Source organism: Bombus affinis, chromosome 10 (assembly GCF_024516045.1).
Source record: "Bombus affinis isolate iyBomAffi1 chromosome 10, iyBomAffi1.2, whole genome shotgun sequence".
Taxonomy (NCBI): domain Eukaryota; kingdom Metazoa; phylum Arthropoda; class Insecta; order Hymenoptera; family Apidae; genus Bombus; species Bombus affinis.
In genome coordinates this window covers 7,073,012-7,086,656 of record NC_066353.1, presented here as the reverse complement: position 1 = coordinate 7,086,656, position 13,645 = coordinate 7,073,012, and the positions used below count along the sequence as shown (strand labels likewise).

Below are 13,645 nucleotides of genomic sequence, written 5' to 3'. Positions count from 1 at the left end.
TATACTTTAGAACATGCTTGACTCGAGCTGAAGTACGCATTTGGATATAGCACTATACAACGGTATCACATTTTAGACAAAGCCCAGCAGTTTATTATAACGCGAGGATAATATTATATTTACATTTTTTAATCGACGATAATCTTCGTTCAATAAATTTTACTATTCTTGCTATGCTATAAATTACACATTACAAAAAGATGATGAGGTTTATGTTACGTCAAACTTTTTATAAGACTATAAATAATAATATAATCGTTTAAAAATTATCGTACTAAATTAGATGAATGTTTAGAATTTTTTAAATGTTTAAATATTGGTTATTATTTCCCACATGTTAGTGGTAAGAACGTTAGCGTGAAAAGAATTTACATTTTTGAAAATTAATTCTGAAAATAATACATGTATATTTCGAAGAAAAAAAAGCTCAGAAGAATAAAATATCATATTACAATTTATCCGATGGTGTCAAGTCTCTTCTCTTAATTACGTTCTCGTTTTCTGTAATTCGTCGATTTCGTAATTCGTGCTTGATAGCGTTTTATTATTTACATGCACAAATATGTTCTACACATCCTTAATAAGCTACTGGTTGTGAGCTAAAGTTGCTCTATATAGATACGTATTTCTGTTGGACACGTGGACTCTGTAGCCGTTTCGATACACAGCGATTACGAATAAACGAAGTACTAATACGTTAGTTTTGCTGTTGAATAATTTATACAGAATAAAGGTGTCTTAATTAAGAATACACCTATAAATTATAATTAGTGCAATACACTTTTCTTTTGCTTCTCTTAAGTTCTTTTTTAGGATTATAGATATTTTATAAATTCATTTGATTTTTAAATTTAAAGTATTCAAGCCGATCTTATCAATAATTTCTAAAGAAAATTATCTGAGGGGACATGTCGTTAGCAACGGAGGCATGGAAGTTAACGAAGTAGGTTCTCTTAAATTAAGTTTATGCAGTTCTTCGTCCGCTTTGTTATGTTTCAACTCTTGCTGAGTGTACAAGAATTTGTTCCACTCGTCGATTCTTGGATGTGCTAGATGCTATATTTACAGAAACACGTATATTTACAATTTTCAGCGTTGAAGAATAATTAGAAAGTGAATTAAACGATATATCGATAATCAAAGTAAAGTAAAGTAAAAGTAATATTACCTCGGCAACATCGTACACCCAAATCTTTCCAGTATCGTCACCAACGGTTACGTGTAAACCGCTCGGTGTCCATGAAACTCTGTTAAGAGCCGGAGAACCATTGATCACAATACTAGCGGTGGGTACTTCGGTATCTTGATTCAGATTCCATAAATCTAATCGTCCCGAATCATCTACCGCGGCAAACAGAGCTGGATGGGTCGGTGACCACGCAACGTCATAAACATAATCGCCATTGTGCTCGAAAGAATATAGAGGTTTGCTCTCCTTAAGACTCCAAAGCTTAATCGTCCAATCGATGGACGATGTTAAGAATAGATGTGAGAAATCTATTCCACCTTGTACAGCATGTGTGCTAATTCCTGTAACTGGTCCTTGATGACCTTCGTAAGAATCTAATACACCAGCTTTTGTACCATGACGACAAGCTATCGAACAAATACAGAGAGTTAGAACCGCTTGTAGGTTAATTATTAATTTACTTTCTTTTCGCGCAATTCGTTTACCGGAATATACAGTTCCTTCTTCGCTGCCTACAACGAAATTATTAACATCGCCATGGGGGAACGCCAAACAAGTGGCGGCAATTGCTTTCGATTGTTTAGTGTGAAGCTCCAATGTCTCTTGCGGTTGTGACAACATGTCTAAACTCCAGGAGCACAGTTTGCCATCGGTTGATATGCTGATCAAATTGTGCGCGTTTTGTGCCCCAACGACGTTTAGACAATATACAGGATGCTGAAGATAAGAACTGAGATATGTATATCGATCGTCGAAAGCAATCGTCGAAACAAGTCACGTTTATACCATAATGGATAAAATTTCATCCTTCATTTTGTATTATTTTGTATTATTTTAAATAAAGTTAAATAAATGCAATTAAATCATTATTATTATTAAACGTTAGGTGAGAAGTAGAAAGCTGGTGTTATTACAGGACGACGATATTAAAACAAAATTCATCTAGGCTGAAATTTCACCGATGATAGTAAAGTGACTTTTTATCAAACGACTTACAGTATGTGCGCTTGCTGATAGTGGAGTACGTTGAATAGGAGTTCTCTTTTGTACTCTATTGTCCCAGAGAACGATTTGTCCGGAATAAGTACCTCCTAAGATTAAATTAGGATGAAATCTTGCAAACGTGGTCGACATAACCGGAGACTGACAATGGAAAATAAATTCCGGTGTTGTTTTCTTAAACTTTGTGTTCCAGACCAAACACACCCCGTCGGGATCATTTGGAGTGTCATCGTTATTGTTATAGGAGGCTGCAAGAAGTTCCGGAAACTGAGGTGACCAATCCATCGAGGTCACGCAACGATTACGAGACCATCGATCGCAGAAGAACCATCGATTTAACCACAAACGCTGATGACTCTTTTCGTCCCTATAAAATTGACGAACCTTTTCGTGTATTAATCCTTATTTACCTTTATCTTATTTAACTTACTTAGGAAGAATTAGTGTACGGTCGGTGTATAGTAATAAGAATAATTAAATCCTAATGTTAAATAATATTTATCTTTACTCACATTCCATCTTCACCATCCATGGTACCGGTATAATCGCTATAAATATTAACGGATTCTCCTAATGCCCTTTCCACGATTCTACTAGTACGATCAAGGAATCGTTGAAAATCTTCAGATAATATAATCATTTGTTTCTCTTCTTCGCTGAGTTCTTGTACTATAAATTAGTATTTATATAATTAATTGTATAGTTTGATCGCAGTGAAAACTATTTCGATTACTTTCAACGAAGATCGAAAGAAGATTCGGATACGAAAGGCTCTGTGTTGTATAATTTAAGACAAAAGAAGAATCACCTTCTTTAGGCTTTTCTTTTTCCTTTTCTTGCTCCACTTGCGTAACCGCTGGCTGCACTTCCTTAACCTGTGGTAAACCATGGGGAAGAATTCCAGGAGGAAGCTTGCTTTGGAAACCATCCATATGCGGCAAACTGTTCTCTTCGTCTTCGGCTTGGCCATCATCAAATGTCAAAACTGTGGTGAATAAGCTGGTTCCGCCACGAGTACCCTAACTTGGATATATCTATCTACCTCTGGCAAATGCCCTACTTTAAGAATTCGAATGCTCTACGTTGAAAAAAAAAGAAGAAAAAGATAGCTATACTATCTCGTAACGCTACATAATAAACGACATTGGCATCTCCTACAAGATATTCTACGTAAAATAATAATCGCAAGAACCTATCGCGTTAAAATCGCGAACTAGGACAGAAATGCATAAAAGTAAAGAGCAAAACCGCGATGCATTCGTATATTTGTGCAAGTTGTGCAACTCTTATATTGATTATTACGTTTAACTTTGAAATGTATTAGCTACCTTATAATTGAAACGTCACAAAAAATAAAATAAACTTTTTGCAAATAAAGAAACTGTGAAAGCGTCGAGTTTAAGGGATGCAACTCTCTTTCAAAAGTTTTCGTAAAAGCGTATAAAAGTTACATATGTGTGTACAAAAAATAATATAAGAATAATAACTGATTGAAAGATGAAAAATTATACAGATATTAGGACAGACGACTAGGTTGAATCACATGCATAGACATTAGTCACGTATGTATAAGAAGGTGGACTGCTTGTTGGTGGATTACGTAAATAAAAATCGGATTTTAATCTGAGATATTTTACGACTGACATGAAAATCATCCGAAAACATATCTCTCCACCCTTCGTTTTAGCATAAATGCAGATGAAATGGAAGAATGAGCCGAAGTAAATGAAAGATTGATCGATGATTTTTTAAGTGAAGTATACGTTACGTTATACTGTAGGTATATAAAACATCGATTCATAAATGCTTTCAATATCAGTACCCATTAACGAATAGAGCTCTCTTTTTTCTCGTCAACTTTTCAACATCGAAGATTATACAGAATCGAAAAATAAAAATACAAAAATTGTGATATGTTAACGCAACTTCCCAAGTCTCATGCAGCAGCTAGAGAATATGTAATTTTTATAAGAACAAAAAAAAAAAAAAAAAAAAAAAAATATTTTAAAAAATTTTCTAATTCATATTTATACTTAACAAAAAAAAAGAAAAAAAAGAGAAAAAAGATTGCCTAAGTGAGAAACGAAATGAAAATGATAATGATGATTTATTATATTGTACTTCGATCATGCGTAGTGAAATATGACGAATGATTGAACAAAACCATGAAATTGTATGTATGACATCTACGCATGCAGGACAAATGAAGCAAGTTTTTACAGTTATGAAACAAAACCATAGAAAACTACTTAACAATCTGATGATTTATCAAGCAAGTTCGAGTGTAATTTGATAGTACAAGTTCCCTCCTTTCAGTGCATACAAATACAATAACTGAATAGAAGAAAAAAAACGAACAAAAAATTATTGGTCGAATGCAATTTTGTGAAAATGAATATAATCCTTGTATCGGTGATATTAATTAGGTAGAGTGAATCGTCTCTAGAGAGGATTACCTACCTGTAAATTCGTCCTCCCATTCTAAACCAGGATTTAGATTGTACTCGTCTTGAAGGAGGGAAAAGAAAATGTCAATCAATCACGTGTTTTATCATGTTAGTTATGTTTGTATCTAATTTCACGTCTCTCATAGAAAATTATTGATGTATGCCACGAAAATATATTTACATATCATTCATGGATATAACAAAACCTGTTAATTATTCTCAAAGATAGCACACGAAATATACGCTATAAATAGTCTATCGATTAATTTTGAATCCAATAGCATTTTCATCGAAAACAGTTACAACTACGTATAAGATCTATTCGTTAATGTTCTTCTCCTTTATCATGCAAGATACATCAACAATTAGCTAGAAAGATTGAAATGGTAATATTGGATTGGAGACGATAATATTAATTATAAATATATTTATATACATGCAAATAGTATAGTAATATACCCTATAAACATCATCATATTTGTTAACAAGATTACGCTCTAAAGGGATCGATAAATAATATAAAACGTTTTCTGATCTATACCTATTATATACTTTTAAATAATTCGTCATCTTCGCAATATATACATACTGAATTAATAAATCCATTTCTTATAACATTTTTTTCGAACATTAATTTTTGCAAATTAAATCAATGATACACGTACATCTTACGAAATTCCAATCCCTTTAGGCTTTTCAACAAACTTCAGTTAAAAATCATCATATATATGTATACTGTAATCTCTTTATTCATTTACAACTACGTCGCTAATTTAACGATCTAAGGGAGTAGTAATTTTTTTAATAAATCGGTTCCATCGTAAAACACAATATTAGAAAATTTGGGAGATAAGTTTTTGTAGAACAAAAAAAAAAAAAAAAAAAAAAAAAAAAAATAAAGAAAGAAGAAAATTGAAATATTTTAACATAATAGACTGACATCTCCGACTATTAATGTACATGAATGAATTCACCATATTCCAATCCGTTTGAAAGATATGAAATAAAAATAGCTTTTATTAAATTAAAAGTATTATCACAAAGTTTAAATAATACGAAGAGACGTTTTATCGGAAGAGAAATATTAATAACATTTGAAATACGTATTATTTTCACAAAATGTATTTCTATGTGAACAAACAATTTCTAATTTTTGCTAATTCAATGAACTTTCTTGCTATATCATTTTCACAAAAAACGAAACCGTGCTGTTAAAAAGCAACATCTGCAAATCGAACTTTTGCGACACTAAAAGCTCAAGCCACAGAACTCGTTGCTGTGTGTTCTTTTCTTCTATTTAAAAAAAGAAAACTTTGTTTATACAATATTTACCAACTCTAACACCATAATACCCGCTCCCATGTTAGTATACTGTAGTAACCCAAGTAACTACGAGAACTATAACCGTGAAATCGCGCCGAGAACTCTGGAAGGTGCGTTAAGTTGTGACAAGATTTGTCAATGGATATTCATACAATAAAGTATTTTTTATTTCAGACAATCCCAGTTTCAAACAATATCGAATAATTCGATAAATTATTTAAATGTACTCTTTATTATAAAATCTTATCAAATATCAGAATATTAAAACATCTATAGTTTACTTTATAAACTTTTATAGTGCGAACAATTTTTATTAATGAAAAAATTGCCAAGGATTACATAATACAGTGATCGGTCGTATCACTTTTATAAAGTTTTATCAGCAAATATGATTTTATTCTGTAAGAATTACTCTATACTATAATTATGTTATAATTCGAGAAATATTTCGGTTAATAGAAAAGATATTATTAAGCGTAATAGAAATATAAATAAAGTACAAAATTTAAATTTTTTATGATAGAATTTTTTAACTCTGTCTGTAAATGGATAGTTGAGTACTCCAAAGGTAGTCTACAAATTTTCAAAGTATATTTATTTAATGCTAACGAATATAAAGGCTAAATATTTTTACTATGTATTTAAAGTATCGGAAACATGGAATTACATTTTGCAATTCAACTTCTGTACAATAGTCTTTTGTATGTGTTCTGTACATTGTGTTTTGCATATAAATTGGTTTCCAATTTTTAACAAGTATTTAGTATTATTATACTTCGAATTGTAAAATTTATACATTTATGCGTGTTTATTTCTTCTCATTTAAGTATCTATAGTGCATGCTTTCATAAATGTATAAATGTTAAAATATTTCCGTTTCAGAATCGGGATGTCAGATAAATTCTAAAAAAAAAAAAAAAAAAAAAAAGATGATAAATACAGAAATTAAAGATAGAATACACCAATAAAAAAAAAATATTGATATAAGAAGTAAAAGAGCCAAAAAGTCCAAAGCAAGATATAAGGTAGCAAAGATATTCTAGATTCTGGGTGGAGAGTCATTTTGTATGTCTACAATACTGATAAATTTTATCCAAATATAGCTCACTTTGCTATTAAACTTTTACATGAATACTTGAGCTGAAGAGAAAGGTAGAAAGAAAGAGGCAGAGAAAGAGAGAGAGAGAGAGAGAAAGAGCGAGAGAGAGAGAGAGAGAGAGTGCATTCTCTAGCTTACTAGCTAATCCATGTAATGGTTCTCTTACCTTTAAAATTTATTATAATTTTAAAAATTTAGATTTTCGCATATGGAATTCATCTTTTACATATCTATTTCGTCCTAATGCTTTAAATTTGTATCTCGTTTACACTTTACATATTGTCAATTCTAAGAGAATAAATGGAATATATCTAAACCTAAATCTGAACCTAAAACTTGTTGAAAACCAAGAGAAATCATAACTTACCGTAATAGTCGAATGCATGAGCTGAGAAGAGGAGGGAAAAAAATTGCACTTAGTTACAATCTTTTAAGAATGCACTACACTAATAGCACCTCTCTACACTCAGACCATAAGCATTTTAAGAGAAAAAAGTTTCAATAATAAAATATCTAGAAAAAATCAAATAAAAAGAAAACAATATACGATACTTTTGGGCCAAATGTTTATAATTGAAATTGGAATAAATAATATGTTTCATTCTTACTAACTTATTTCAAAGCATTTATAGCATTTTTTCTTATTAAAATTTATATTGCACGTGCTCGGTAAAAATATATTTGCCTTTATAAAAATAAGTTATTTCTTATAATCGTTTGTTAGATACTAAATAGAACTGAAGTTTTAATCGTACTAAGGAAAAAAAGAGAAAAAGAAAAAACAAAAAAAGAATTTTATACGCTGAATGTAGTTAGGTGGGTATAGATTTGTAAATTCTTATATTGTGCTGTGCTGCAGTTCCTACACGTAAGAGGAAACATACATATTCAATACTTCTTGCATTATTGAAGTACGATTCAAACAGTATAATTTCAATCTTTGCCGTAATTCAACACCTCTTAAATTTTGTACTGACTATGTTTAACAAGAAGTTATAAAACATTTCTTATCGAATGTGACTACCAATGGATGCTTTTAATAAGCAATATTCAATATCTCACTTACATTCCTTGTCACACTTATTTTCACCCCCCTAAGTTTCTCAGAAATAAATTTTGCTATAAATTGTTCAAAATAAAAGTTTTGTTAGAGTACTGGATAAGTTTATAATGCACTACATTTTGCACGCTATAATAGATAAAAAACAATAGACATGACATACAAACATTTTTGAACATAATATCCCTTTTTAAGTACTAAACAAAATACTAAGTAACTGGATTTCTAATATGTTATAATAATTGTTACAATTAAAACAGTGTTGCTTTCTACGAATATTCATATTCACAAATTATTAAAGCATCAACAATAATCATCTATCTGTTTGCTATAATAAATTTAATGCTAGCACACATGAGTCAAGGTATACTAACTTATTGTTGTAATAAACTTTAAATTTTCCCAACAAACAGGACGCCTAATGTTAATATATTGTATAACTTTAATAGACTGTTAGTATATTATTAAATTAAATTATATAAAGCATGTTAGAAGCCTATTTATGCAAACAAGTGGACGTTGTATATGGTAGTGATAGATAAAATATATATATTATAATTGTATAATGTTAGGAAACCAAAATTTTTAATATTCTTCAAAAATTCCTTTCTTCTACTTAATACAGCTGAAAATATTTTTACTTAACTCAACTTTACTCTCTATAGTACTCAATTCAGAGATTAAAATGGGAAATTTCTAAATTCCTAATATTTCAATACATCTATATATCTTGTATATCTATCTCCATATACAATATTTGTAAATCAACTGAGATTGTAGAATCAATCAAACATAATCATCGTACAGAAGCAATTTTGATAATATTGGATAATACACAGAAATACGAATAGAAAAGTTGATAAAAGTTAATATAAATAGAAACTATTGTCAGTTTTGATTCTACACTCCTCTGTTGCGAATATAGATATCTGTGTATCTACCTCTATTATATATTGTTGTACAACAATTATAGGAAAGGTAATAAAAAGAAGACAGAACATACATAGGTAGTTTGGTGCAGACCCACCTTTCCTGGGACGCCACCAGTCAGTCTCAAAGTAGCCTGCGGAGTAAGAGTGAGTTGGTGTTGTTGTTGAACAGGAGGAGTAGATGGTGTATGCAGAAGAAGATGCGGACAGTCCTTATGTCCAACACCAGTTGATTTGACCGTTTGTATCGCAAGACAATGGAATACGCGTATATTTAATAATGCCGCAAGTTCAGTTAGGTAACGGGACACGCATGTAACACGTAATATATCCCACATTTTTATACCAAATATTTTTCTGAAGTTTAACAATCATAAATAAAGTAATATTTTATTATTAGAAACATTAATGAAGTAAACTTTATAACAAAAAATATATTTCAATGAATTATTATGTTTTATTTTAAGAATGATATATTCAAAAATATTACCGTTTAGTATTTGAATAATTCAAAAAATTTGTAGTAAAGTAGGTGGTATAAGAAATGGAATTATTAAAGAATCCCAACTTTTCGACAGTTTTGATAAATGTTTATATAATTAAGAAGAAAATTCCAAGATAAATAAAAAATTAAGAATCATAACCAACTGAAATTGCGGTTTAATAAAACGAAAGTGAAAATAAAAAAAGGAAATAGTTTCCATCACCAAGAAAAATAATATTTGTTTCCATAACCCGATTTTGTTAAGTGTTATCCATTTCTACTAATACTTCTTCTACAAAGTATGTAAAAGTGTACAAATAAAAACATTACAACATCTGCTATGTAATTGTTAGAATACCCTTACATAATATACTTGAATATCACGATAGACTTATTATTTCCTCAATAACATTAAATTTACATTAAAAGCACAATCTTCTTCGTTATTATTCTTATGAATGGTAAGAAAAAAACATTATTGAAGATAAAAGAATTCACTTGTTAATATATGCAAAAACTGTTCAAGCAGATATCTTATATTCATGATTATAGTTATTCTTTTTTAAATGTTGAAAACTGCTGGAAACTTAGTTCAACAAAAGCTAATACACACAATAAAAAAATAAATAAATAAAATACCAATATCGCTACAAATATGTGACATGCTATTTTTAAGTATGAACAAACTTTAAGAATATGTAAGTTTCCTCATTAGTTAAAATTAATCATAAAATACAACATAAATGAGTAAACCAATTCTCATTATTATCACAGTAAAATCAAAATCACAAATAAAATAATGTGACTGGTTGTGTGTTATTACACAATGTATGTATTATTGCATCTGGCTATGGTATTAGGTACCTATTAATATTGTCAGTAATGGCATATATGTTTTAAAAATATACATTCTTATATACACCACCCACTTTACCATATTCAACCATATATAGGCATATGTGAAAGTGATAGCATTTTTCAAAGTACTAAAAAGGTATCAAAAATTTTATAATCCTTTGTATTCTTCTGTAAATGTAATTCATAAATTTAGATATTTAATATCTTTTAATTTTCAAAATTCAACTATAATGATTTTCAATCTTTAGTAATGCATAGAGGAAAACAAGCTACAAGTTAGTATGAAAAAATTATCCTTATTTACAAAAATCTTATTGCGTAAGATTTTTTCTACTAACTTTACTAACTTTACCTACTATACCAACTAACAAATATATATTGATTTGAAATTATTGATGAATATACCGATCCAACCAAAATATTGGTCGCAGAATAGCTAATTTTTTATAGAAAAACATTTTTATAAAAGTATTTGCTTTCTTAGAACACAAACGGATTGAAAATTCAACTGAAATCAGATAATTGATCTGCACTTATCATTGTATAATTCACTATCTTTACCTACGCCTAAATATTATGAGACCAAAATAATTCTAATTCTTATTGTTATTTTACAAGCTTGATAATGTTCTTACTTGTGTCATCGGATTACATCTATTCATCAATGCATCAAACTATAGTAATAGAGAATTTTATTGAACTATAATAATTGTAAAGATATATTAAATGTTTTATATCGTAAATAAATGTAATCATACGTGATTGAGTAACTACTAAAAGTTAATTTTTTTCTACTAAAAGCTGTGCGAAAAATTTTTTATATAAAGATCTACTCCTTTTGTAATTCAACTACTAATTTTCTTTGGGTTTTAATTCTTTACTATGAAAAAATATAAATTTACATTTAAATGAATCTATTATGAAATTAACAATTTTAGAATACAAAGGATTAACAATCTATGCAATAAATAAATAAATATATAAATGTGACTAAATAAAAAATATATAATAATAACATATATTTCATTATAATCAACTCATTCTTTATAAACGTCAAAAAGATTATATTTTCTTATACTCGTGTGATATTTTAATTCGATTAAAGTAACATTAGCGTAACACAAATATTAAAATGTTTTAAACGATTATATATAGTTCTAAATTCACAATTAAGAGCAACAAAAAAGTGCAATTATTTAAAAATTGAATATAGTGACTCACCGTCGTGAGATGTGTGCGATGTTTGAATAGTTTGTGTTTGTTTGGTATAAACAACTGGTTCTTTTGGAGGAATATTGGTATGTGCCACAGAAACAATCGTTAGTTCCCGATTCTTCTTCCTGGCACTGCTACTATCAAAAAAATGACAGAAATTAAATAATCCAAATATATCTTTATATAAAATATATGAAGAACTATCCAATATAATATAAATACCTCTGAGCAGAATTTATACTGGATGGCTGTAAACTAGCATCAGGAGTAGCATTAGCACTTTGTTCCGGAGTCAAAGAATTCATACTAGATAAACTGGATAAGACATCTGCGAACAAAATAAATTGTGTCAAAGTAATATGTACGAAACTAGAATAAACATAACATTAAAATTTAATTATTCACCTGACACTGGTGCTACACCCAAGGATGAAAGCATAGCATCTAGTTCTTTCCGATGATCTTTATCCGTTCCTGCAGCACGAACCGTAGCTTCCTCGACCTTTAATACAAAATTTTAAGAGCTACATAAACACGTAAAATGACTAAGAACATTAAATTTAAATAAAAATTTCTTACATCTTTCTGTTCTTTTTCTCTTCTACGTCTTTCCTTTTCTTCTCTAATAGCCTGAAGTTTGGCTTTTTTTCTTTCAAGTTCTGCTTTTCTGTCAGACATCATTGTGCTACTTTCTTAACGCCTAAACAATATTCGACAATAAAAACATTAATGAAAGACTTTGAGACTATACGAAGGGATTTTGATCATTATTAGGATTATAAAATCTTTGACAGGTTTCACGAAATTTATTAACGGAACTTCAACCGGATTTACTGCGATTATTGATTTCTGTTCTGTGACGTCAGTTTTAGGTCAATTTTTGTCCCGTGATAAATGTATATATAAATAATAAATATTCGCAGATATGAAAAAACAAACGATTTAAAAATTGAGAAATGCGGTATAGATATGAGTAACACAATAATTAATATTCATGTTACAACGTTCTGCACTGAATTCAATGAAGAATGTCCATCTGTCATGTAATAATATTTACGCAATGAATTAATTCGAAACTTTCCATTTTAGTTAGAAAAACGTAGAAAACATTCACCTTTTATCGTGCAACGTATTTCACAGGTACGAATGCCAAAAATGATTGTAGTTTCAACTTCTACATCATCTAATCGACCCGCCCGACATGCAAACCTTTTGCATTGCAACAACAGCACCACGGTATCAATGTTTGGTACTAAGTACTAACGGAATCCTCGATACGATTTCCTGCATGTCCAAATATGTAATTTGTAAATGTTTTCGATAGATGGCAGTAAAGAGATCTTCTACGAGTCACTATATATATGTATTTGTATTTTATAAAATTATTCTTGTATTCAGCAAGAAAAAATGAACGTTAATGTTGAGATACATATACACATATATTTGCAAGTAATACGTTGTCAATAATTTTCTCAAAAAGTCCAAAATTATTTTTTCACAATTTACAAAAAAGACCACGAATTGCAGATAAAGATTTCATAAACATTTTTTCTAAATTAAGCATAGTAGTTTTAAAGTTGTTGTAATATAATTGAAAATCTTGTTACACAAATAGAATCAACATTTCTTAAATCAGAAATACGTATGCACACATGTACTATGTGCATTATGTATATCATGTACAATGTATACATTTGATTTTATGATTCATATTGCTCTTTGCGCACTCTTGCGGTATAGGAATAGAATCAAAGTATTTTACGAGTTTAATTTGAACGCGTCGTGTGTGTGTGTATTCAAAATAGTGATCGTTTTTCTTTTTTTCCCTCATTTAACGAAGTTTTCATTAGGCATCATAAGCAAGTAAGTGTCATTGATGTACTTTTAATACATTAATCGATACAGTAGAGTACTTTGTAGACTATTCTCTACAAAAAAGTATTAACCTATTTATGTCGAAAAACTATTAGTTTAGTAGATAGATTAACTTTAATTTGTCAAATTCAGCGCATAAAAGACAAGAAAACGTAAACATACGT

General features: G+C 29.5%; 1 protein-coding gene across 35 annotated transcripts; it reads right to left on the bottom strand.

Annotated features, from left to right (window-relative positions):
* Positions 1-65: 65 nt before the first annotated feature.
* On the bottom strand, positions 66-12,879 carry LOC126920991 (cytoplasmic dynein 1 intermediate chain-like). 35 transcript variants are annotated; one of them, XM_050732066.1, is made up of 14 exons: positions 12,721-12,879; positions 12,186-12,306; positions 12,012-12,108; positions 11,829-11,934; positions 11,613-11,743; positions 9,124-9,261; positions 7,428-7,448; positions 4,652-4,699; positions 3,000-3,176; positions 2,704-2,860; positions 2,186-2,558; positions 1,675-1,906; positions 1,169-1,596; positions 66-1,056 (listed from the first exon to the last, which is right to left on the bottom strand). In XM_050732066.1, exons 2-14 carry the CDS (start codon positions 12,285-12,287, stop codon positions 895-897), a joined length of 2,172 nt encoding a protein of 723 aa, XP_050588023.1. In that variant the 5' UTR covers positions 12,288-12,306; positions 12,721-12,879; the 3' UTR covers positions 66-894. The 35 variants fall into 35 exon arrangements, with proteins under 35 accessions (XP_050588023.1, XP_050588026.1, XP_050588027.1 ...); XM_050732069.1 differs by having other exon boundaries at positions 3,000-3,152; XM_050732070.1 differs by having other exon boundaries at positions 9,148-9,261.
* Between the last annotated feature and the right edge of the window lie 766 nt (positions 12,880-13,645).